This window comes from Emys orbicularis, chromosome 19, assembly GCF_028017835.1.
Source record: "Emys orbicularis isolate rEmyOrb1 chromosome 19, rEmyOrb1.hap1, whole genome shotgun sequence".
Lineage (NCBI taxonomy): Eukaryota > Metazoa > Chordata > Testudines > Emydidae > Emys > Emys orbicularis.
The window spans coordinates 18756687-18781664 of record NC_088701.1 but is presented as its reverse complement, the minus strand read 5'-3'; the positions used below and the strand labels follow the sequence as shown (position 1 = coordinate 18781664).

Sequence of the window (24978 nt, the reverse complement as noted above, 5' to 3'; positions counted from 1 at the left end):
TTAGATCTCCAGCAAGCTGCTTTGCTCAGGGCTGGTGGTGTCTTTGTCGTCGTTGGCAAGCCCGTCCTGCAAGGCCGCGCCTGGAGAGCCACTGCCAGTGGCCGTCTCCTCCCTCTCGGCTTCGCCCTCGGCGGGCTTGGCCGCCCCCATCTCGGTGTGGGTCTTCTGGTGCTTGCTGAGGTGGTCGCTGCGGGTGAACCTCTTGTTGCAGAGCAGGCAGGTGAACTTCTTCTCCCGGGTGTGGGTGCGGACGTGACGCTCCAGCTCGTCTGAGCGGGTGAAGCGCTTGCCACAGAAGAGCCAGTTGCAGACAAAGGGGCGCTCGCCCGTGTGCCACCGCAGGTGGGCCTTGAGGTGGGAGGCCTTGCCGTAGACCTTCCCGCAGCCCGGGATGTGGCAGCTGTGGATGGGCTTCTTCCGCAGGCTGGCGGCTGAGGCCCCGAGCCGCTCCAGCTCCTGGCAGTTGGGGCAATCGCACGTCGAGCGGCCGGTGGTGCTGCTGAAGGTGCCGCCACGTGGGGCCTTCAGTCCGATCCCGCCTTCCATCAGGGAGTTGTTGGCCACAGGCTTGGGCTTGTACATCTCCTGGGACAGCATGTGTTGGCCGGAAGGGAGGAGATGAGAGGAGGAGGTGATGCCCACGGCCGGGTATGGGGCAGGGTTCAAGGTGGTGAAGTCGGAGCTGTAGCTTGGCAGCTGAGGGCTCAGGGATGTCTGGGCCGGCACAGGCTGAAGGGAGCCCTGGAGGCCGTCCGACTGGGGCTGGGCACTCAGCCAGTTGGTATTGGAGTGCACATCCCACCAGGAGGCCGTGGCATTGCTGGAGCTACTGGAGATCCCAGGATGGATCCCGGCTTTGTACCAGGATCCGTAAGGGTGCGCCATATCCAAGGAGGTGTAGACGCTGGGAAGGCACTCGGCCGAGGGGTGGCCCTTGGACACCAGGAGGGATGAGGGGTCCTGAGAGCCGGAGGAAGCTGGAAAGGAGTGAGAGAAGGGGCTGTAGTCGTTGCCGTAGGTGGTGGAGGCTTGCGGGCTGGCCGAGGGGGACATCAGCCCGTTCCCACTGGGGAAGGCGGCCGTGTAGGAATCTCCCATGGCCTCGGAGCTGCGGAGCTTGGGGCTGGACTGCTCGGCTCCCAGCTGGTACAGCTTCTTCCCCAAAGGGTTCCCCGCTTTCCCAGGCGTGGCCGAATCCCGGATTGGACTGGAGCCTCCAAATTTATTGCAGGTGGCCGTTAGCATAGCCAGGGGGCTGGAGCCATAGCGAGCTTCTTCCTGCAGGAAGGGAGAAAGGAGGGCAAGGCGTCAGCAAAGGGAGACAGGACCGGCTGATCATGTGCGTTGGCATGGGCTCAGTGAGGCCTTCAGCAGCTGGGTTTGTACAGGGCCAAGCTGATTCAGGGGCATCCTAAGAGCAGGGGGCCAGGACATGGGGCAACACAAATGCAGCACGATAGAGATAAGCTCCCACTGGGAACAATGGAGAGTCTCCCCCACCCCATTGAGAACAATAGAGAATCACCCCGCATCCCCAAGATCTGCATTCACCTGAGCCACTGCGGTGCCACGTGGGAGTTGTAGTTCGGTGCCTCCTGCCTCCATTCTCTGTTATGGACTGCGCTCCACAGAGACACTACATCTCCCATGATGCCTTGAGGTCATGGGATTCCCATGATGCACCAAGGCCAGCCAGAGGGGAGACTGTGGTGCATCATGGGAGATGTAGTTCAGCCAGCAAGCCTTGCCCAAGCGGGAGAAAAAGGCATGAGGCACCCAGAAGGCACTGCAGTGGTTCGGGCAGATGCAGATTAATGTCAAACTGACCCCAAACTAAACATTTTCTTTTGATTTTTCCAACAGCTTAAAAAAAAAAATTGGCTAAGTCAACATTTTCCCACACAAAATTTCCATTTTGCAGAAACCACATTTTCCGTCAAAGATACATTTCAATGGAAAATTCCCAACCGGCTTCATTGTTTCATAGTAATTGGATTCTCCCCCGTTCCCCAAAGTGGTGCCTTGTGGGAGTTGTAATTCGGGTGTCTGACGCCCCCATTCTCCCCTCTATGGACTGGGCTCCTCAGCTGAACTAACTTCCCATGCTGCACAGCGGTCATGGGATTCCCATGATGCACCCTAGCAGCTCACAAAGTCGATTGGGGTTTTCAATGGGAATTTAGTTAAGCACTCAATTCCCACTGAATTTCAATGGGATTTGGGCAGTTACAGTGTTACCAACTCTTATGATTTTAATCACAAATCGCAAGATATTTGCTGTTTATCCTAAAGCCCCAGCTCCTGGAGTCATGTGATTAGGTAGGAATCTCAGATACATCTAAATCCCTTACCCTCCTCTGAAAATCCCAACTTTAGAAAATATATAGTGTGACTCATAGATTCATACATTTTAAGGCCAACATGTGTCATTAGATCATCTCTAACCTCCTGTATGTCACAGGCCAGAGAATTTCACCCATTCACCTTCGTATTGAGCACAATAACTTGCATTTGACTAAAGCACAATCCAACAGAAGCGGAGAAAAAATGAAGGGGTAGAAACCAAGGAGAGTCTGTGATGAGGACAGACACAAGGAGACTTCTCCAAGCAGCAGGAGCAAAACGTTCTCACACCAATGGCATAAGGAGAATGTGGGACAGGAGGCAAACGCTAACTGAGCAGAGGGACTGAGAACTAGAGCCAGGCAGGTTTTCCCATATCACGAGAGTTTCTGAGATTTCCAAATGTTTTCCCATTCTGAATCAGGATGAAAAGTTGAAATCTCAAATATTTTTGCAAAACAATAACCTGAAAAAATTTCAGATCAGGTCAACTGAAACATTTCATTTTGGTAAGTTCGAAACATTGCAGGTTGATTTTGACCTTTTATTAACCTTTTACTTTTTTGAAAGTATAAATGCACCAAAATTCTGAAATGAAAAGTTGTTTCGAACTGAAAAACAAAACTTTTATTTTCAAAAATGTCAACGCTTCTTTTTTCAATTTTTTTTTTTATTTGAAAGATTTGTCATAATCAATCCTTTCCCATGAGCAGATTTGGTTTTGACAAATCAGCATTTTCTGATGAAAAAATGTTCCCAATCAGCGCTAGTGAAAACAGAAGTGAGATGTGGACAGGGCTCGGATTGGGCTAGTACGTGGCAATACAGCATACTCGTAACTATCCCAAATTGCCTTCCTGCTCGCAAGAATCTCACGTTTTCAGTGCAGTTACCAAGTGTAACTGACACAGCGACGTCTGCCTGAATCTGCAGAGAGCCTGAAACAATAGCTGGGTGAGGTGTGAACTCTCTGAATAATAGTTCTGAGAGGTGTGGGCCAAGCCTATCATGGGGGTGGAACTTGGAAGATGCCCACCAATTTTTCTCTTATTCTCATGTAGCTACTGGATGTGGGGTCACATATTCAAGGGCTCACCAGAGGTGTGAATCTAAGTGACTCCACAATCAGGACCAGATTTCCCATAGAGCTCAGCCCTCAATTTGCACCTGAGCGGCTGAGACCTTTGGTGCCTAAATGGGAGCTGAGATGTCTTGGAAATCTGGTCTAGAGAGTATGGCAGGATGAGTAGGGCTTAATTGGGAACTGGAGCCTAACTGAATGGGGCGGATCTGCTTGTCAGTTTCTTCAGATCTGGGTCTCACTGAGTAGCTTCACTAATTGGCATCACCGCGCCTCGCATCTAGCCCCTGTTCTCGCTCTGGGTGGCGCGGTCCTTCTGATCTTAAAAAATTGCTTCTCGCAGAGAGGGGCTCGGCCAAAGGAGCTGATCTGAGCAGCAGCACAAGAGGCTGTGGTTCTGCCCCCAGTCTGGAACGCAGCCCCTCTGCTGTTCCAGCCCTGGATTACCCTCCCTGTGCATAGCTCTGCTGATGCCCTTCAATCCCCAGGGTCTGCTATGGGGCCTTCTGCACACATGCTCTTTAGTCCTGGCTTTCTTCTCCCCACTGCTCTTCCAAACCTGGGACCACCCTAGACCCACCGCTCTGCTGGTACACCTCACTGCTTAGTCCAGTCCTGATCCTGAGATAGCTCAGAAGTTAGTAAACAAACCAGAGCTGTCGTTTCACTCCTGTGTCCTTACTCAGCCAATCTCATGCCTCTGTCCAAGCCACATTTCAGCCATTAGTAAGTTCTACGAATTGACGTTATCCTTGTAAATGAATAACATTCTAGCCAATGTATGTTGAGTTTCTATCGTGTCTTTGACTCCCAAAAGATTCCAAATCACTTGACCCACTTTACTGCTGCCTAACTACTGTGTATACCTATGGCTGACTTTACCCCTCCCCCATTAAAATGCAGCCACCTCTGGGGTGGGATGTGCCAGCTGTTTACCTACGGGCAGAAACACTCGCAATGATTTGGGGCAGGAAGTGAAAAATACTGTGTCCATTTGAAACTGCAGGCGGAAGTTAGGGCAGGAGCTAGCAAAGCAGCGATCACAACAGCTGTCGCTATGTAAATGATAAATTAAATAGAATTATTATTAATATTGACCTGAGGATCTGACCCCAAAATTGGAATCTGGGCAGGACATTAGAGTAACATCTCAGACTTACAGAAAGCGATGTGCTCTGACCACGCAAAGAGTTAATTTTAAGCCCTCAGTAGGGTTATTCCCATGCCTGGAGTTCGAAAAGTTCTTAAGTCTTGTCAGAATCAGTCTTCATGGCCACCTGCAGTCAGGATCGCTCTCGGATGTCTCATGTGTAATCTGAATCAGAAGGGATGTGTGGTTTGGTTTACATATTACTCATGGAAGGGTCACTAATACTCATGAGTGGACCATGTACCATTGTGGAATGTTCAATTGAACATTGGCCTGCTAAATCCAGGGTTGTGCGTTCAATCCTTGAGGGGGCCATTTGGGGCAAAAATCTGTCTGGGGGTTGGTCCTGCTTTGAGCAGGGGGTTGGACTAGATGACCTCCTGAGGTCCCTTCCAACCCTGATATTCTATGTGTGACTTCTTTGGGAAAAGGACTGTTTTCACATTTATAAAACCATGTGTCTTATAGCTTGCCTTGGAAGCTCTTTGGGAGAGGGACTTTTTGTCTGGTGTTTGTACAGCTCTGAGCACAAGGGGGTCCTGGTCCGTGGCTGGCGTTCCCAGATGCTATGATATAACTAGGGTGACCAGATGTCCCGATTTTGGGGTCTTTTTCTTATATAGGCTCCTATTACCCCCCACCCCCTGTCCCAATTTTTCACACTTGCTGTCTGGTCACCCTAAATATAACAAATAATAAATAATAACAGGTGGCAACGTGTTTTGCATGGGGGATGGGGCTGTAAGAGAAGATGGGTTCTTTATTTTTTTTTTTTTACTGGAAAAATTAATGCACCTGACCAAAATTTGCCATGGAAACGGTCCCCATTCTGGAGTTCAGAACGAAATGTGAAAAGACTTGAAATTCAAGAAGCATTGCATTTTTGTTCCAGATATTTTGCAAACCACTGCTTATAGCACTGTGGACAGAGGTGAAATCCAAATCTACTGCAACTGCAAGGGAAATTACCTTTCCCATGACATATGGTAACATACAGTCCCACCTGCCACCCCTCATGGTCTGGGAGGATTTCATTGCCAGTTGCATGTATGACTCCAAAAGAGTGGCCTGCTCTGAAACTCTGGAAACTTTTTGGTTTCTCTGCCCTGTCCCTTTATGTTTCTACTAGAGTTGGCTGGAAAATGGAGGGTTTCATGGAAAATTTCAACATTGTGGGTGAAAAATAAAAATTCAAAAGTTTTCATCCAAAACCCAAAAATTTCTATTCAGAAATGTTGCCGTGGTGCCTCACGGGAGTTGTAGTTTCGATGCCTTCTACCCTCTGGACTGGGCTCCCTGGCTGGACTACATCTCCCATGATACACCATGTTCTCCCTCTTGCTGAGCTGCCACAATGCATCATGGGTGCGGCATAGACATGGTGTAACATGGGAGATGTAGTCTTGCTGGTGATGGCACGAGGCACCCAAACTACAACTCCCATAAGGCACCATTACATCGCTTCCAAATATAAATTTTGGGAGTTGGGGGTTTTTTTCAACGAACCTTTGAAAATCTCTGCAGAAAGCAGACACGTTTAGTGAAAATGTTTGTTTAATCAAAACCCCAATTTTCTACCTTAAAACAGTTTCAATAGGACATTTTTGACCAGCCCTAATTTCTACCTTTCTTGTCATTAACAGAACCTAACGAGAAAAAATTAACTATCTCCCCTTGTAAGTATTTTCACACTTGCTTCTTATCAAACTGTCTGTACTGAGCCATCTTGATTATCACTTCAAAAGTTTTTTTTCTCTTACTTAATTGGCCTCTCAGAGTTGGTAAGACAACTCCCACCTGTTCATGCTCTCTGTATGTGTGTGTATATATATCTCCTCAATATATGGTTCACTCTATATGCATCCGAAGAAGTGGGTTGTAGCCCACGAAAGCTTATGCTCTAATAAATTTGTTAGTCTCTAAGGTGCCACAAGTACTCCTGTTATTTTTGAGAAAAAATTAAATAGTCTGAGGAGAGAATTCTGCCTGCTTGTTCAGCCATTTTGTTCTCAGCATTGCCGCAGCCTGTCATAGAGGAGCTATACACACAGTGTTCTCTCCAAGCAACTTTACTCTTTAACTTTTCTTGTTGCATTTCCCCCCCCCCTTAATCTCAAGATACATCACTTTATCCTTAAAGCATCTGGTTGCCCCGATGGATCTGTGCGACATCTTCCTGCAGGACTCGGCATTGCCATGCATGTCATAAAGCTGCACTGTCACAGAACGACTGCAAGCTGCATGAAATCTGGGGAATTTCCTTCACGTTGTTATTTGCATTAAGGTAGCACCTAGAGATTTCAGTGGAGATCAAGGTCGCATCATGCTACATGTACATACCTTGCACAACGGGGCCTTGAGCTCAATCATGGGCGAGACAGAGAAAGGCAGGATTATTATGCCAATTTTAAAGGTGGGGAACTGAGGCACACACCCATTGTGGGCGTTAGGTGTCTGAATACCTTTGAGGATCTGGCCCAGAAAGTCTAAGTGACTTGCCCAAGGTCACACACAGTCTACGCCAGAGCCTGGAACTGAACCTAGGTCTCTTGAGTAGAGCCCTGCAACCCGACCTGGATGGGACCTGACCACAAGCGTGGGCGAACAACTGAACCCTCTGGGGCTCGGATCAGCTCTCCTCCTCCTGCCTGCGGAGTCAGCGCGGTGGCAGCTGTGTGCCCCGCTCCTCCGGCCACTGCCACCTCGTTGTGCTGCGTGTGCTGCAGAGTGAACGTGCCGGGAGTCCCAGCTTCTCTCGCTCCGCAACACATACAACCCAGCAAGGTGGGGCGGCCGGTGGGCATGTCAGGGTTGGGTTGGGTGGGTTTGAGTCCAGGCTGGGCTTAAAAATTAGGCCTGAGAGGCCTCTACTCTCGAGTTCCAGCTTAGTCACAAAACCACCCTTCTTCTAAGCCCTTGTGGTGTGATCTAGCCTAGCCCAGGGCTGGAGGCTTGAGAATTCAGGCCCCGATTCAGGAAAGCATTTAAGCACGTGCTTAACTCATCCAGCGTTCAAAAAACTCCTGGGTCAGGCCCCCAAAGATCATCATATTTAGGCAAAAAGAAGTCTGATTGATGTTCTTTTTATTGGCTCTCTGGGGGGGTTTCGGGGGGAGGGTCACCTTTTTTCAGCTTTGCTCTGCAACCACAAGCGCTAGCCACCTCTGTGGCTATTAGCCAGATGGTCAGGGATGCCGCCTCATGCTCCAGGTGTCCCTAAGCCTCTGATTGCTGGAAGCTGGGACTGGACAACAGGGGGTGGATCACTCGATAATTGCCCTGTTCTGTTCATTCCCTCTGAAGCATCTGGTATCGGCCACTGTCGGAAGACAGGACACTGGGCTAGATGGTCCATTGGTCTGACCCAGTATGGCCGTTCTTATGTTCTTAGTGAGATTCTCGCACTGCCCCATGACTCCGGGAGCTAGGGCTTGACATTAAACACCAGGCACTGCCAGGCTCATGATAAAATGTCTCGTCATGTGCTTAAGTGGTTTCCTGAATTGGGGCCCAGTGCTGATTTGGGGGAGGGACAGAGACTCTGTTGGAATCGTTAAAACTCATTCAGTAAAACTCTCGTCCTTCCTAACATGCAGAAGCGAGGATATAAATCCAGCTTTGCTGCACAGAATCCGTGCCGTCAGCCCCTTGGCTTTTTTCCCCCCTTGCTTGTCTCATTATTTTGCTTCTCCGAATGGCTGATCCTCTCCACGCAGGAGCTCACGGCTTCCGAGAGCCTCCTGTTTCCAATCTCGCCTCCCTCTCTTTCTCTCTCTTTTTTTTATGGCCTTTTAATTGAATTACGTTGTGGCATTTTAAATCCTCCTCTTTCCCTTCCTTAAATGACTTCCTCTTTATTTGCTCCCTTTATGTTTTTAATCTGCTGCTCTGGGAGCTTGGGGCTTTGCCAATTCCAACATGCAATGCGTAAAAAAACATAGCGTATTTCCAGCTCATCACTCAGAGGCTTTGACCCACATGCTAAGCATCTATCTATATTGTCATTGGAATTTGGAGTGTAAAAACTGGCATTTCCTTCTTTAACATCACAGCTATCCCCCCACCCCCACCCCACCAGCCCCCCTGCTGATTTGTATTGGGGTGAGGAAGAGCTGAGAGACTCTGTAGATGTTTGTAATAGTTTTGCCTAGTTTTGTACACGTGCCACTGCCCTCTGCTGGAGAGAATCACAACTGCTCAGCTATATGTCCTAAACCCTCTACTGCAAACTGCTGATGGAGATTCTCCTTGAACACAGGTAGTAGCGCTTTCGGAGCAGAAGAGTCTGAGTTCTGGCTCTACTGTTCCCAAGAATTTTTAGAGGGCCTTAGATTTGTCTGTTATTACAGGAAGATTGTCAGCTCAGGAATCATATTTTTAAGCACTTTATTTTTCACTATTTGTGGCTTTTTAAAAAAAATTATTATTATTATTTCCCTGAGCTAAGACTATTTTTATTAGGATTCTGGTGTCACCCACAATCTGCTACTCGCTTTCCAAACATAACAAGACACAGGCCTTGCATACTGAAAGAGCTGCACAAACTTAACGAAAAGCCAGTTTAGTTAAGGCAATGCAAATGCCTAATGCAGACAGCCTCACGTAAATCAGTTTAGCTTTGATTTAGATTGAGTCAATTGATGCAAGGGGAAAACCGAATTAAGTGTGTCTATACTAGCAGTTTGCATTGATTCAAATAGGTGGCTTTAAAATCAAGACCGGATGTTTTTCTAAAATATATGCTCTAGTTCAAACAGGAATTATTTCAGGGAAGTCCTATGGCCTGTGTTATACAGGAGGGTCCGCTCGATGATCACAGTGGTCCTTCATCTATGAATCCATGAAAAAGATCGTCTGTCACTTTGTTTCTAATCCAGGGCCGGCGCTTCCATTTAAGCGACCTAGGCGGTCGCCTAGGGCATCAGGATTTGGGGGGGCGGCATTTTGCCGCCCTCGGCAGCAATTCGGCGGCGGGAGGTCCTTCCACGCTCCGGGTCTTCGGCGGCAATTCTGCGGCGGGTCCTTCACTCGCTCCGGGACCCGCCGCCGAAGTGCCCGGAAGACCGGGAGCGCGGAAGGACCCCCCCGCCGCAGAATTGCCAACAACGACCAGGAGCGCAGAAGGACCCCCGCCTAGGGCGCCAAAAACCCTGGCGCCGCTCCTGTTCTAATCCATTGCAGTTAGTCAGTTTCAGCTGATCAGTCAACCAGTTTTGTAACATCCTGGACTTGTCTACACATAGTATGTGTTGTACCAGATTCATTAAACTGGTTCAGTTAAACCAGTGCAAAATCCTGTGTGGACGATCTTATTTCAGATTAAGAGCATCTTATTTTGGTTTCACTTAAACCTGTTCCTAACATGAGTCTGGTTTAAACTGAAATAAACGTGGCCAAAGGGGCTTTGGCTCTGATTTCGTTCAGTCACTTTCAAATCACACCTTAAATTAAACTGGAGCGATGCTGCACATAGACAAGCCCCTAGAGCTGTCTCAGGGCTTGGAAACTACCCAAGAGGAGCCTGCCTCCCCGAGGATCCATCCCAAGGTGTGCTGGGACAGGACAGTGGGTGCTTAGAGTGGATTGCCCATGTAGCGTAGACAGGCTGGATAAATCTCGTAGCAATGCCCCTCATTGTGGTCTCGGGGCTTTGATTCGAGGGGCAGACCGGGGCATGGGTTTCCAGCATGCTTCCATTCCATGCCAACCCACTGCTGCAGTACCTGAGTGGCGACCCGCTGCCAGGACAACGGGGATTTGCTGTTGGCCGTTGTGACGTAGATTCCAGGGGAACATTTTTGACTGGGCATTAGAGGAACTCGCCCCCTTCCCAGCAGCACCTAATGTCAAGCCAAATCCGGCCTCAGAGTGTCTCTTTCAGCAGCCTGGGAGGGTCCTGCTGGCTTTGCAATGCAACCACAGTATGGCAGTGCCAGGCACTGTGGAGCAATGCAGTCCAAGGAGCTGGCCCGGGGATGAGTCTGGCTGTCGACACCACGTCGTGCTGCCCCTCGGGCGAGGCGAGAGGACAGGGAGCTGTCTGAGATCCCCCCTCCCCTCCCCACTTCTGGCTGGCAACAGGCATGGCCAGATGGAAACATCCAGACCAGAGCCTCAGCTATTCACACAAAACACCCAGGGACTCAGATGCGGCCGGGCTGCTCCGTGGGAAGTGCCAGACCCCAGGGTTGCTGCCGCCTCAGAGTCTGAGGAAACACGGTGGTGGGGGCAGGTAGAGGGAACAGAATATGCCGGGCCGTGGCTGAGATAGACCCGCGGCTTGAATCAGCCCAGGCCAAGGGTCCCAGCCCAACTACCCACCCCCCTGCCGTGCCCCGGCCGCTGTCAGGGACAACGTGAAACCAGGAGACCAGCGAGGTATCGGCAGCCAGTTGGTACCAGCAGCTGAGGGAGCTGCTAGCTGGGCTGAGGCCAGAGGAGACAGATCTCTAGGGCTAGCGGGAGAGAGAGTCCTCAATGGGAGCTGCTGAGCGGTTATGGAAAACCGGCTCCAGGCACAAGCGTGAGCTGGGTGTGAATTGTGACCAAATCAGAATGATTATCATTGTTATTTATATTTCAGTAGCATAGAGCCCACAACAGAGTCCCATGGTGCCGGGCGCTGCACACACAGGGAGACACAGTCCCTGCCCCAGCTGAGATCGGGGCCCCATGGTGCCAGGCGCTGCACAGACACACAGGGAGAGACAGACCCTGCCCCAGCTGAGATCGGGGCCCCATGGTGCCGGGCGCTGCACAGACAACACAGGGAGAGACAGTCCCTGCCCCAGCTGAGATCTGGGCCCCATGGTGCCAGGCGCTGCACAGACACACAGGGAGAGACAGTCCCTGCCCCAGCTGAGATTGGGGCCCCATGGTGCCAGGCGCTGCACAGACACACAGGGAGAGACAGTCCCTGCCCCAGCTGAGATCGGGGCCCCATGGTGCCGGGTGCTGCACAGACACACAGGGAGAGACAATCCCTGCCCCAGCTGAGATTGGGGCCCCATGGCGCCGGGCGCTGCACAGACACACAGCGAGAGACAGTCCCTACCCCAGCTGAGATCGGGGCCCCATGGTGCCAGACGCTGCACAGACACACAGGGAGAGACAATCCCTACCCCAGCTCACATTCTAAACAGTCAAAGGCAGGAGGGGAAACTGAGGCACAGAGTGCGGCGGTGACTTGCCCAAGTTTAATGGCAGAACTAGGAATAGAATCCAGCTAGGCCAGTGCCCCTTGCCACTAGACCACAGTGTCTCCTGGAAACCCACTAGCTTTTGCCCTTAGACACTTCCCCATTGGAACAGCTGCTGTATCATAGAATCATAGAATATCAGGGTTGGAAGGGACCTTAGGAGGTCATCTAGTCCAACCCCCTGCTCAAAGCAGGACCAATTCCCAAAAGCTGTACTGACCAACCTAAGCCCTGGGAAAAAATCCTGCAGGCTCTAATCACCAGAGGTTTTAGACCCAGCATAGGCCATGGCAGTGTCCCCAGCATCCCTAGGTGCTGGAACTGCAGCACCCCCTGGCTTGAAGTGGTTTCCATTATACACAGGGTTTACGGTTTGGTTCAATGGCTTCCAGCCCCCCTGCCAGGAGAGACAAGCATGGGACTTCAGCATCAACAGGCCTGGCCCTGCCAATCATGGGACTCAGCTGTGCCAGTGGGTTTTGCAACATTGACCCTTGTTCCTTAGGAGTTAAGCTGAGACCCTCCAAACTTATTCCACACAGGGGCTCCCTTCCCAGTGCCTAGGGATGTAGGCCAGGTTTAAGCTGGTGACCTAGCTGTCAAATACACCCTAAACCCACCCCCTGTGCCTTCCGGCTACCCCAGCCTGTCAGCTAACCTAGCCTATAACTAAGGTCAGGCCTCTACTATTACAGGAATACTGCTAGACTATACAAAGCGCTCCTAGTGTGGACATAGTTTATACCACCAAAGCTGCAATCTCACGGGTAGAACTTATTCCCCCTGGTCCGTGAACCGAAGCAAGCGATAGCAATAAAAGCACAGCTCTCTCAGAGCAACTGCGTCTGCACTTGGGGTTTCTGCCAGCGCAGCTGTGTCGTTCGGGTCACACCATTTCACACCTATGACCGACGCAGTTATGCCGGCAGAAGTCTGGCATGTAGATATGGCCTTTGAGATGCAGGCTCCAGCTCTCCGCTGAGGGGTTTATACCACATCCAGCACCATGTCCCAGCTATTAAGAGATAACTGCTAGAGCAGGAATTGTCCTTTCGTCTTCACCTGACTTTTTGTTACGCCATTACAGTCCCTGGTACCCTTTGAGCCGGGTCCGAGCTCTGCGTCAATATCACTGGCTTATGGGGCTCTTCCATGCAGATTGATGGCGTTTCGCTGCTTGTCGGTCTGCAATGCGATAGCTTCTGATTGCCACAGCCTGCCCATTCCACAAATTTCAGGGAATATTCCAGGCGTCCATGGACAGAACCCTACTGAGTTGGGGGAAATTTGGAGAAAACAAAAGGGGCAAAGGGGGGCCCGTGGCATCAGGTGGGCAAAGCCATCAGCATCAGCCGCCTCTAATTCGCTATAGATCAAGGAACTGGCTGATGTCAGAAATTAACGCCTTCCAGCATGACAGCAACACCCCTCCTTTCAGCTCTGTCCATTTCCCAATTGAGCTTAAAATGCTGACATCCAAAGAAAGAAAGAAAGAACTGGGGGAGCACACAGAGATCCTGGCATGGGAAGGAAGAGGGGGGTCACACACAGAGCCCCTGGCCTCTGTAGGGTGACCATATAGCAACTGTGAAAAAACGGCACAAGGGGTGGGGGGTAATAGGCACCTATATAAGAAAAAGTCCCCAAAAACGGGACTGTCCCTATAAAAACGGGACGTCTGGTCACCCTAGGCCGGTGGGAAGGGGAGTTTCAGGATGACACACAAGGGACTTGTGGGGGAATGGAGAAGCCCCCTGGGGCATGCAACAAATTCGGCCAACAGCAGCAATGAAGCATTTGACCCTCCCTTATCCTTGTTTCACAGATAGGGAAACTGAGGCAGAGAGCAGGAAACGACCAGGTTACACAGCCATTCAACAGCAATGTTAGAAACAGAACCCAGGTATCCTGGCTCATACCCTTGCGCTTGCCCCCTGCCCTACGCACACAGCCAGCAAGCACTGAATATTTCCTTAAGTTTGACTCACACTTATTTGCCCCCTCCCCACCCCAGCACTTGCGAGTGATAATTCCTTTGTTCCCCAGGCATTGCCCAGTGCTTTTGTTTGCAGCCAGTTGGTCTGGTTGGAGTTGTCAGAAAGAACCCGCCACCCACATCTAAGGAAGGCCCCGAATGGGTGCATTGCAAGGGGCTGTAGCCACAGGAGGAGTAACGGGAGAATATTACAAAGGGGAACCTTTAGGCTGAATATCAGAAAATTCTTTCTGATGATTGAGTCTGTTCGGCTGGGGAATCTTTTCTCAATGGAGGTAGTGGAAGCACCATCATTTGGGTCTAGAGATGGGCGAACAATGGATTTTTTGGTTCGCGGCAATTCCAAAAAAACGGGGGGGGGGGGGGGATTAGTTTCATTGACCCAAATTTTCAAACTTTTTAGCAAATCGGAAAGTTGAAAAAAATTTCATTTCGGGTCGAATGAAACCTTGTCCCCGACCCCAAACGCGATGTTTCATTTTGCGCTCCCCCCACCCTTTTTCAATTAAAAAAAATCATATTCAACCTAATATCGAACCAAAAAGTCAGAGGTTTCCTTTCGAAAGCACAGAAACAAAAGGTTCCGACTTTTTCTGAATTGTTTTTAGAGACGTTTTTTCTGACCAAAACAATTTGCAGAAATCGACATAAATTCACAAACTGTTTCAGTCGAACCGAATCTGTGGGGGATTTTTGCCCAGCTTGAATTGGGACATTTCAAGAGAAGGTGCCAGACGACAGAGAGCTTTTTAACCCAGCAGGGAAAAGCAAATGAGATCCAGTGGCTACTAAACATAATCAGCTGAGAAATAAGGTGCAATTTTTGGACAGGAAAGGCAATTAACTATTGGAACAACTTACCAAGGGATGGATTCTGCATCCAAACTGCGTTCTAGCTCCGCTACAAGACATGGGCTTCATGCAGGACTGACTAGGTGTCAGTTTCTCTGGGCTGTGTTAGGCAAGAGGTTTAACTAGTTGATCAGAATGGTCCCTTCTAGCCAGGGCCAGCCTTACGGGTGGGCGACCGCCCAGGGCGCTGTGGTCAAGAGGCATGAAGCGTGGCAGGCCTGGGGTGTGAGGCCATGGAAGGGAGCTCAGGGCAAGGGGGGGGTGGGAGGCAGCGAAGCCCAGGGGCAATGCGGGTGGGTGGGAAGCCCAGGAAAGCAGCAGAGGCCAGGGGGGATGGAGGGATGGACGGGAAGGCAGCAGAGGCCAGGGGGGATGGGTTGGGGGGTTGAGGGAAGCAGCAGGGGCTGGGGCGATGGGGGGATGGGTGGGGAGACCAGAGAGACAGCGGGGACTGGGTGGGTGGGGGGCGATTGGGAGGATCCCAAGGAGGCAACGGGGGCCAGAGGCAATTGGGGGGAAACCTGGGGAGGCAGCGGAGCCCAGGGGTGCTGGGGGGATGGATGGGCAGGCAGCAGGGGCTGGGGCAATGGGTGGGGGATTGAGGGAGACAGAGGGAGCCAGGAGCGATGGGAGTCGGGGGGGTAGGGAGCCAGCGGGGTCCAGGAGTAATTGTCATGATTACCCTAGCAAGATGAATTAGGGTTAAGCCATTACAACCCCTTCGCAGGCTTGCATCTGCCCCGAGAGCTCTGGGTAAATACCATTGGCCCCAAGCTTCTGAGGCCTTTTACATGCGACTAGTGGCGTGTCTCTGTCTGTCTGTGTATCGCGATCACTTTTGCATGCTACAGCTGATCAATTCCATGGCAATGTTCTAGGCAGCGGTGGGGAGAACCCTATTGATTTGGGTGAAACTCAGAACAAAACAAAAGCAGGAAGTGGGGGGCAGGTGGAGCCCTTGCCATCTGGTTGGCAGACCCAGCAGTTTCAACCCCCTCTGTCAGTGCCTATAGGTTAGATTAGCCCTCAACAGAGGCCGGACCACACCAAGGGGTTTATGTGTAGGGCTGCATTTTTGTCATGGAGGGTCATAGTGATCATGGAAATCGCAAGTTTGAAGAAAGTCCCTGAAATCGTGGAAAAACCACATTTCATGTAGGGTTGCCAACCCTCCAGGACTGTCCTGAAGTCTCCAGGAATTAATCTTTAAAGATTACGTCCTGTGATGAAACCTCTAGGAATACGTCCCACCAAAAGTGGCAACCCTCGTTTGATTAGACCCCCTTTGGCATTGAAACCCCACGCGCTCGGTCGCAACACCACTGAGGTTTGGCCCGTCTGTAGATGGAGAGGTGGGCGGGCCAAACCTGAGTGGTGCCAGGTTGCAATGCCTGGAGCAGGACATCAAGTCCAGCCCCACGGGACAGGAGTCACCAGTGTGGGGCGAATGCAGGGTGGGCTTCCTCTCCACCCCCACCACACACCCTGGGCCTGACCTTTCAGCGCCAACTACGTTGTTTTGTGACCGTTTGGTGACGTATCATTTTTTTCCTGCCCCATTTGCCGTGAAATTTATAAAAAATGTCCGTGCCAAAACCAGAGCGTCAACTACTGTCACCAAGTTCAGAGAGCCGCTGCTTTAGCTAAAGCAGAACCCATTCATACTCTTCACTAGAAACTGCTCCAGGTTCAGTCCCAAGCAGGGTAGCTGTTACGTTTGTGCAAGTAGCCAAGCACAGGGCTAGAGGATGAGGCAAAAGGGGGGATTTTTACTTTTGGGAGGAGGGAAAAGTATTAAAAAAGAAAATCTAAAAATATTTCATGGCCCGTTAGAACTTCCTCAAGCCAGTGAGAAGTTTCCTGAAGCACCAAACTTTTTATTTATCTATTTATTTCTTTGTTGATTCTTCTTTGGGTTTTTTTTTTTTAAATAAACAAAGCATCCCCCTCATTTTTATAAAACTCTCCCCAAATCGGCCACTCTGCTCTTGCAGCTAAATATCTCCAGGCTGATTTTTGTTGGTTCCGAATTCTTTCTCTTCTTATTTTACGCAAGGAACTGGCAGAGTGCCCGCCTGCCTTTGGATGGATCCTCGCGTATTTCGGCTTATTTGTGAAACAGTTTCCATGGGCACCAACGAGGCCCTTAGACTCATAGACTTTAAGGCCAGAAGGGACTGTCCTGATCATCTAATCTGACCTCCTGCACGTCGCAGGCCACAGAACCTCCCCCACCCACTCCCGTAACAGACTCAGAACCTCCGGCTGAGTTACTGACGTTCTCAAATCATGATTTAAAGACTTCAAGATCTGACCTCTCAAGATCTAGCACATTTTACACGTCTTTAGGGCCAATAATAAGGCTCCAACCTGGCTCCCATGAAACTAGAATAGGCCTGATTCTAGCATTACCAACTTGGAGTGTTCAAAAACCATCAGTCAAGCTTTGAATAATGCCTGAGATTGGCTTAAAAAACTCATAAGCTTTTACAATTAAATAATAAATGTTGGGGTTTTTTTTTACGTGTATTCTGGCTTCTGGTAAAACGCTTAGATTACATCAGTAATAGGGATGTATTATTGAGAACTAGCCTCGGGCGGACTGAAGTCACCATGTCATCGCCAGCTGGCACTTTTTGGTCAGATAGCCTGCCTTGGAGATAAAGTCCTCGCACATCATGCCCTGAAAATCAGACGTGAGCTCAGGAAGGGACTTTGCCAGCTCTGGACTGGTGGCTAACCTGTGATTAACCTGGTGCACTGACTCAGTAATAACCCTTTGGAGCTTTTAGATGCCCGGAATAAAGCCATACAACGTGGGCATGCACACCCAGCACTGTGGCCCTCGCTGTCTACCTGTATTATTGTTTTTCTGGGGTCTGAGCATTTCGGGTTACACTCCGGTCAGTCGCATTTCGAGCTTTTCCTCACAATTATGAGAGTTAGAGACTTATTTCCTTGTCTAAAACAATGAGACCAGATATTCTGACCTCACCCCGTGACTCCCAGCTCTGGGACTTCCCGAAAAACCACAGCTCGCGAGACTCATGGTAAAATCGCAACACTGGGATTCTCATGTACACTAAGGTCTCTTTAAACAGTCACACTTCTCCATTGGCTTAAATCGGAGCCGGATGGGGCTCTGCACAGTAGCATCGGCAAGAAATGAGGGCCTGATTGTAATCCATTTACACTCATTTTAAATGGCTGTAATTCCAACCACTTCAGTGGAATTCGTTCTGATTTACCCCAGTGGAGGAGAACAAGGACTTTAGATTCTTCCCGTGCTGCCCGCTCACCCCACCGCACCCCAGGCTGGGCGTGTGAGCGAGAATGAATGAACTGGTTTTGGGTTGTGGAGTTGTTGTTTTTTGTGGCATGATCTAGGGCAGGGGGTCTCAGACTTTTGTACTGGTGACCCCTTTCACAAAGCAAGCCTCTGAGGGCAACCCCCCCTTATATATTAAAAACACCTTTTTATGTATTTAACACCATTATAAATGCTGGAGGTGAAGCAGGGTTTGGGGTGGAGGCTGACAGCTCACGACCCCCCATGTAATAACCTCGCAACCCCCTGAGGGGTCCCGACCCCCAGTTTGAGAACCCCTGACCTAGGGCTTATAAAGGAGTGGGTTGGGGGAGAAGGGAGAGTGTCAAAAATAATTAAATGAGGCGGGGAGGGGTGTCTGCTTTTGAAGAATGAAGTTGGCTTTTAGGGGGAGCGTGTTTTAAAGAATGGAACTGGGGCATTTGGGGGAGTGCTCTTTAAATATGATTTTTGGGGCATTGTCTGAAAGTTGAGGTTTTGAAGTCATGAATGGGGGGGCGGGGGTTGAGTGCTTTAAAAGCTGCCTGTTGTGGGGGAGTCCGTATGTTTTTCTCAAGAATTCAAACCAGGTTCTTTGTTGAGGAGGGTTATGTGTTTTATTCCCAGAATGAAATTAGGGGGCTGGGGGGGATTAATTGGTTTGGAGGGAGATGGTTTGGGAATGAAATTGGGTTCCAATGGAAAGAAGGCTCTGGCAGGGGGTTGGGATCTGGGGTTTTATTCCAGCTCCGGGAAAGAGTCGTGGTTAGAGCAGGGGACCTGAACTCCTGGGCTCTATCCCTACCTCTGGGGTGCAGCGTGGGCTGTAATGGAAACCCTGACGGGAGAAAGACTGTGGCGGCACCAGTGCAGGGCTCTGCTGCCCACGCCGATGAAGTACCCTCTCTCTGCCCGCCGAGTCGGTCAGCTCAGCCATCACAGACAGACGGTTCCCCTTCCAGTTTTGGGAGAGAGAAACTATTCAGCCCAAATTTCTGCCCCTGATCACCGCCCGGGTGCTCCCTGGGCTTTTCCTGGAGTCACAGCTGGAATCGATCTCTGCTGGCAGAGCTAAGGCCCCGGCCCTGGGGAGAAGGTGTTGCACACACCGATGTGGATACACTGCAACAGCGCAAACACGTAAATTGCAGTAACGCCTATGCACCTATGCAGTTGTGATGTCCGACCCCAGGGACCTCCCAAGCCCACCCTCCTACAGCGTGAGCTAAAGCTCCAGCCTGCACGGCTAGGAGCTGTAACAGATCCATGTCCTCACAGCGGAGGCCAGGTAGGCAGACCCGTGTGCTCCACATCTGGGGTTTGCATCAGTGTAATGCCACTGCTATCCTTCGACAGGTGCAATTCTCCCTAGTCCGGACAAGCTCTATGATGGAAACCTGATCTGTGCCACTGGATTGCACCCACCAATGCCCTCCTGAGAATTAAATAAAGCCGGCCGGCCCGGCAAGAACAAGACGTGTGAAATCCAGCGAGCGGGATACGTGAAACCTAGGGGGCGGACAAATGTGATCCAAGGACCCACCACTAGGAAACCACTATCCCGCTTGCTAGTAGTGCGGGGAGGAGGGCGGGGCAGACGGGAGGGGACAGAGGGCAGCTTTGATGTCCTTCCCTTCCTGGAAAAAAAAATCCTTAATGGGTTCTCCCTCCGGCCTCTCCTTCCACCCTTCACAGCCTCCAGTCCTTTGGTGAAGGCAGGAAATCTGGGATCAGGACGCCTGGGTTCTATTCTTGGCTCTGGGAATTAGGGCAGGGGATGGGGAGCCAGAACGCCTGGATTCTCATTTGTTATTGCCTTGCCCAGGGGCTCTTCGGCACCCCTGAACCGACGGGATGGTGCAGATAGAATGAGTTAATCCCCCCGAGCCCTGATTCCATTCTGGACTCTGCCACTGACTCCGCCCGTCCTCCAGCAGGTCACTGTTGTGACAAGGGGACTGACCAACATGACCCAACCTCCAGGAGAGGGGCCAACGCAGCTTTCGGGACTCTGCATGAGGGACCCAGGACCTCCTGGGAAAGGCCTTTGAAACCACCGAACCAAAGAGATGCTAAGGGGAGCCCCGGTGCATGCTGGGAGCCCTGGTGGACTTTGTTCGGGAGGCCGGTCTTCGTGCCAAGGCGCTTTGGGCCACAATCAGTGTGCTCCAATAGGAAGACTACTGGAGCCTACGGGGCGGACGGGGAGTTTGCCACAGGTGGGGAAGAATCAGAGGCAGAGGAATGGGGGCTGCGTTTATATGCTCAGTGTCTGTGCTTTTTTTTTAGTCCCTGCTCTGAGTTCTGGGCTGAACCGGGGGGGAAACTCACCAGACCTTGGGCTGGATTCTTCTCAGCTCTGGGCTCTGCCTGATCCTCTGTTGGTGCCTGATACTGGCAGAGGGAATTTCATCCAACAATAGACTATGTCTCTGATCCACTAGCTGGACCAGGCCTCTGCCCAGTCAAAGAAGGAGCCAGGGTTCTGGCCTGATGCTAACAGCGACCACCAGTAATTCAGTCCCCTCCTTTTCGTCTTCTCTTTGGCCTTGTCTGGGCCAGCAAAGTGCCCCAGTTTAATGACACAGATTTAAAAATGCACAATGCAAAGCACTCCTGGGGACACACTCGGGGCTTGCCGAACACAGAAGTCACACCAGTTTAACAAACCATGTGGTTAAACCCTTGTGTGGACACCTTTCGATCAGTTTCAGATTGGTTTAGCCTGCACCCGTAATAATAATAGAAATGTCTTGTCTTAAATAGCGCTTTTCATCAGTAGATCTCCAAGTCTGTATTATCGTCATTCTACAGATGGGGAAACTGAGGCCCAGAGAGGTCACCCAGCAGGCCAAGCTGTGACTAGACCTCAGATCCCCTCTGACCTCAGTGCAGTGTATGCGCAATGCCACAATTCACCTTTCCTAGACCCTAAGCTCCAAATAAGTGGGAGACTTGCTAGCTCTGAGGATACTGAGAATTTAAGCATGATACCATGGAAAGAAACTTACAGACCTTGCACTGGCTGCTTGGGTGCAAAATTAGAGCTACTTAATGGGTGAGCTACTACATTATGGCCTCATGTGCCTCAGTTTCCACACCCAACTGGGGATAATGATGTTACCTTGGCCTCATATGGGACAGGGTGAGGGGTCATTCATATTGGCAAAACTATTATTATTCTTCACACAAAGGTGGAGATTTTTCAAGCTGTCTAGGGGATTCATTTCAATGGGAGTTACGTGTCTAAGTGGAACAGGCACTGGATGGGGACTCAGAACATCTTGGTTCTATTCCCAGCTTCTGGTGGGTGACCCTGCATGCCTCAGTTTCCCCTCTCACCCTTTGTCTATTTAGACGGTGAGATCTTTGGCATGATAAAGTCCTGATCTCAGCTCGGGCCTCTGGCAGGTTAATGACATATACAGCTGGCCAAGACTTATGATATTTGGCATTTTAATTAAAGCACCAGCTCCTGGAGTCATGTGATGATAAAATAATCCCCCTTGACGGCTTTGAAAATCTGCTCCTTTGGGGATTTCCTGTTTCATTACAGCAAGAGGGGAATCTGGGTGTTGAGAAATTCATGAGGAAGATAGGAGAGGAGGATCGGTTTCTACATGACAAAGGAAGGAGGGTGGGTGTGGGATGCATCAGACCTGTGTTTTGCCCTCTAATCCTCAAGAAACCCTAAAAATTCCACAGGACAAAAATAATTAATGTGAAGGAGGTGGGGAAGGGGAGCGGGGGATGTGGCTGATAATGGGTAAAACTCATATCAGCAGAAACAACAATGTTCTACAGCATCACGAGTGAATCCCACAGCGGATGCGGCAAGAGATGCAAGATGGAAAAGAGCCTGGTGCGGGGAGGTCAGACGGCAAAGGTGCTTAGTTGGCTGCTGGACTCTTCTGAAAACTTGGTGTCACGACAGCTCCTGCTGAGGGGCTGAAGCCATTGGGAAATCCAGCCCTGAGTGTGGGTGCTGAGCACTCGGAAATGGGACCCTAAACGGGACAGTCTGCCCCTGCCATAACCTGGTGCAGAGCGGCTGCAGCTGTGCCCAAAGGAGCTTGGCCCGAAGGGTCTTTAATACGAGGGATAAGGAATTTCTTTAATTGGTCCGACGTGCTCGAAATTAATCCCTGCTCCCTAAAACGGGAGCAGATTTACCCCCCACCTGGAATCTCAGATGGTTCGAGCTGTGTTCCTAGAAGGGTCAGTTCCACCCTCACCCCAGCGCCCATCCAGATCTGCTCCATCAGCATCCAATGTGCAGCTGGCCCAGGTGGGACCTGCTGCAAGCGGCGACGCCACGTCTCGGCCCCTGGCACGCACATGCTCCGCTCCCTCCCAGCGCGGCATGCCTCGGCGAGGCTGGCAGCAATGCCTGCCGTGCCTCTGCCTTTTAGGGGCCTTGTTTAACCTCCCCGCCGGGTGCTGCGGGGAGGTGCGAAAGGGTGATTAACTCTGTTCTACAGGTGGGTAAATGGAGGCAGGGGGAGAGGACGGGATATGCCCAAGGTCACCCAGCAGGTCAATGGCGGAACCTAGCCCCGGCCACTAAGCACTAGGCAATACTCCCCTGGGAAGTCTCACTCCCCTGACTTGACCACTCCCGAGGAATAGAACGCAGGCATCCCAGTCGAACCATTCAATTCCCTCCCAGCGCTGGAACAGAACCCAGGGGACCCAGGCCCCTGCTCTAACCACTCAACTCCCTCCCCGAATAGAACCCAGGAGTCCTGGCTCCTACTGCCCACAGAAGAGCTGCAATCCCAAGCCCACCTGTGCCAGGAGCTAGGAGCGAGCCTTTCCCGTGCACCCCCTTCCCCTGCCACCCCTGGCTCCCCATGCATGGACGGCAGCCGAGTCGGGCTAGGGGACCAGCACATGCCTTGTTTTTTTCCAGCTGTAACTTTCCTCAGCCCAGAGCTGTTTTGGTGGGGGGAGGATGAAACTGACGCGGGGCGGGGGGGAATTGACTGGGCCAAATTAGAGGCAGCCCCTTTGGTCGACCGTTTCCTCCCCCTCTTGCCCCGGTGAGTCCATCCTGACTGAATCCCTCCTCTCCATAGGAGACAGAGCAGGGGGCAGCCGGGTTAACCAGCCCCAGGTGGACAGACACGGGACTGGCTACAGACAGAACAGACCGGTGTCAGCAAAACATCAGACAGAAGACTCAGGGGTGTGGCAACCCCCTTTGAACCAGCTCCGGGCCCAGCCATGGGCCAAGCTTAGAGACCAAGGGCCAGATTTCTTGGGGGTTAGGCACCTAAATACCTTTCAAAACTGTCCCCAAGTGCCCTCAACTTGCAGCAAAGCCGAGACAGCTACGGGCGAGCGGCACCGCAGAGATCGGGCGCAGAGGGAAACTGGGTGGCTTGTATCTCCTTGGAAACAGTGGCCATCTGGGCAAAGATATTTGTCTGTAGGCCACTAGCTGGGATGACCCCCTCACCACCCCCAGCTAGCCTCTTGGGAGAGACCATAGCTGGGTTTGCGGTAGTCCCATCAACGCACCATGGGCCCAATCCTGGGAAGCTGTGAGCACCCTCTCAGACGGTGCCGTGCATCCGCATCGCCACATCCCCGGGGGGGAGTCAATCGGCGTCGCTCTGCATAGAGACATCGACGCCAATGGAATGATGCCAACTGGGGGTCTGGCCCCATTGACTCCAAGGGAGCCGTTGGGGAGGGTTTGCCCCATTGCCCTCAACAGATCGACTCTGATTTAAACCAGCCCAGGTGCCTGTCCTTACTGTTGCTAACTGAGGGCCCTCAGGGCCTCAAAGGACCGATTGATCCTACTCTTAACTAAGCCAGCTGCCTGAAGTGCCAAGCGCCCGATGCCAGTAGCCGGGTTCCAGGAAGCTGAAAGCACCATTGCTTTAACAAGATCCATTCCCCCCACTTTCTTCTTTTTTTCCGAGACTGCGAAGCGGAGAATGGAAGGGGGGCTAGCGGGGCGCTGGGGAGTTTTAATGTGGAACATGACCTTATTAACACACCTATCGCCAGCTTCAAATCTCTCGCCACTGCTGAAATTTTAACTTCAAACGCCTTGTTGGGTTGTGGGTTTTTTGAAATGTTCAAGCTTCGGGCAGCTTTTATTTTCCATCTCCGATCATTATTTCCTTTTCTTTTAATTAAAACCCCCTCGTTATCTTCTTCCCCCTTATTCAAAAAATAAAAAGCCAACTTCGAAACCTACCCGATCCCCCTCTTTAAAAAAAAAAAAAGACTGTCAGACACTTTTTCGCTGCACGATCCCGTAGGATCATTAAAAAGGATTTTTCTTTTTTCTAAAAAAAAAATCTTAAAAACAACCCTTTAAATAGCAACTCCAGCCGGTGAAATTTCTGTAGCCAATAAAATCTGAAAAGAGCCCTGAGCTGGGAGTTTGTCCTCAGCCGAAACCTAAATATTTGTGACTATAGCAGCCGGGCAGTTGGGTTTCTGAATCTTTCCCAACCTTTGCTCTGAAGGCAATCGCTGCTTGTGAAGGGTGGCGAGGCTAGAAAAAGTTTTTTCTTTAACTTGATTCCCCTCTTCCAAGTTTTGCCTTTCATCTAAACAAGGAAAACACCCCTTCAGATTTAAAAAACATACCCTGTTAAATGGGGCACAGTCCTGGGTTGGTTTTGCGAAAGTCTATACACACACACACACACGCACACTCAGGCAAACTAAACACAGATCACACTGAAATCCAGGGCACCCACAATCAGTACCCAGGCGCTCCCACTCCAGAGTTTAGAGGAAACATCCTTGATCTCTATTGCTTCTCCTTCCTCTTGGTATATTTCACCCCCTCTTAAGATTGCCTGCCCAGCACCCCCTTTGCCCAGTCCTTATAGCTTCACAATGGGTTTGATTTTAGGACACCCCCCCCCCAAATAAAAAGAAAACGCAAAGAAAGAAAGAAGGGGAGAGGAGAAAAAAAAAGAGCTTCTTACTTTTTTTCAGCTCCTTGGGGTTTAGTTTCCACCTGGCTTGAGAAAACCCAATTGCTGCTAAGTCAGGATTCCCTAAGGCCCCTGAATACAT

General features: G+C 50.8%; 1 protein-coding gene across 1 annotated transcript; it reads right to left on the bottom strand.

Annotated features, from left to right (window-relative positions):
- Positions 1-24978, bottom strand: SP7 (Sp7 transcription factor). The gene is made up of 2 exons (XM_065419689.1): positions 24891-24978; positions 1-1280 (listed from the first exon to the last, which is right to left on the bottom strand). Exons 1-2 carry the CDS (start codon positions 24976-24978, stop codon positions 1-3), a joined length of 1368 nt encoding a protein of 455 aa, XP_065275761.1.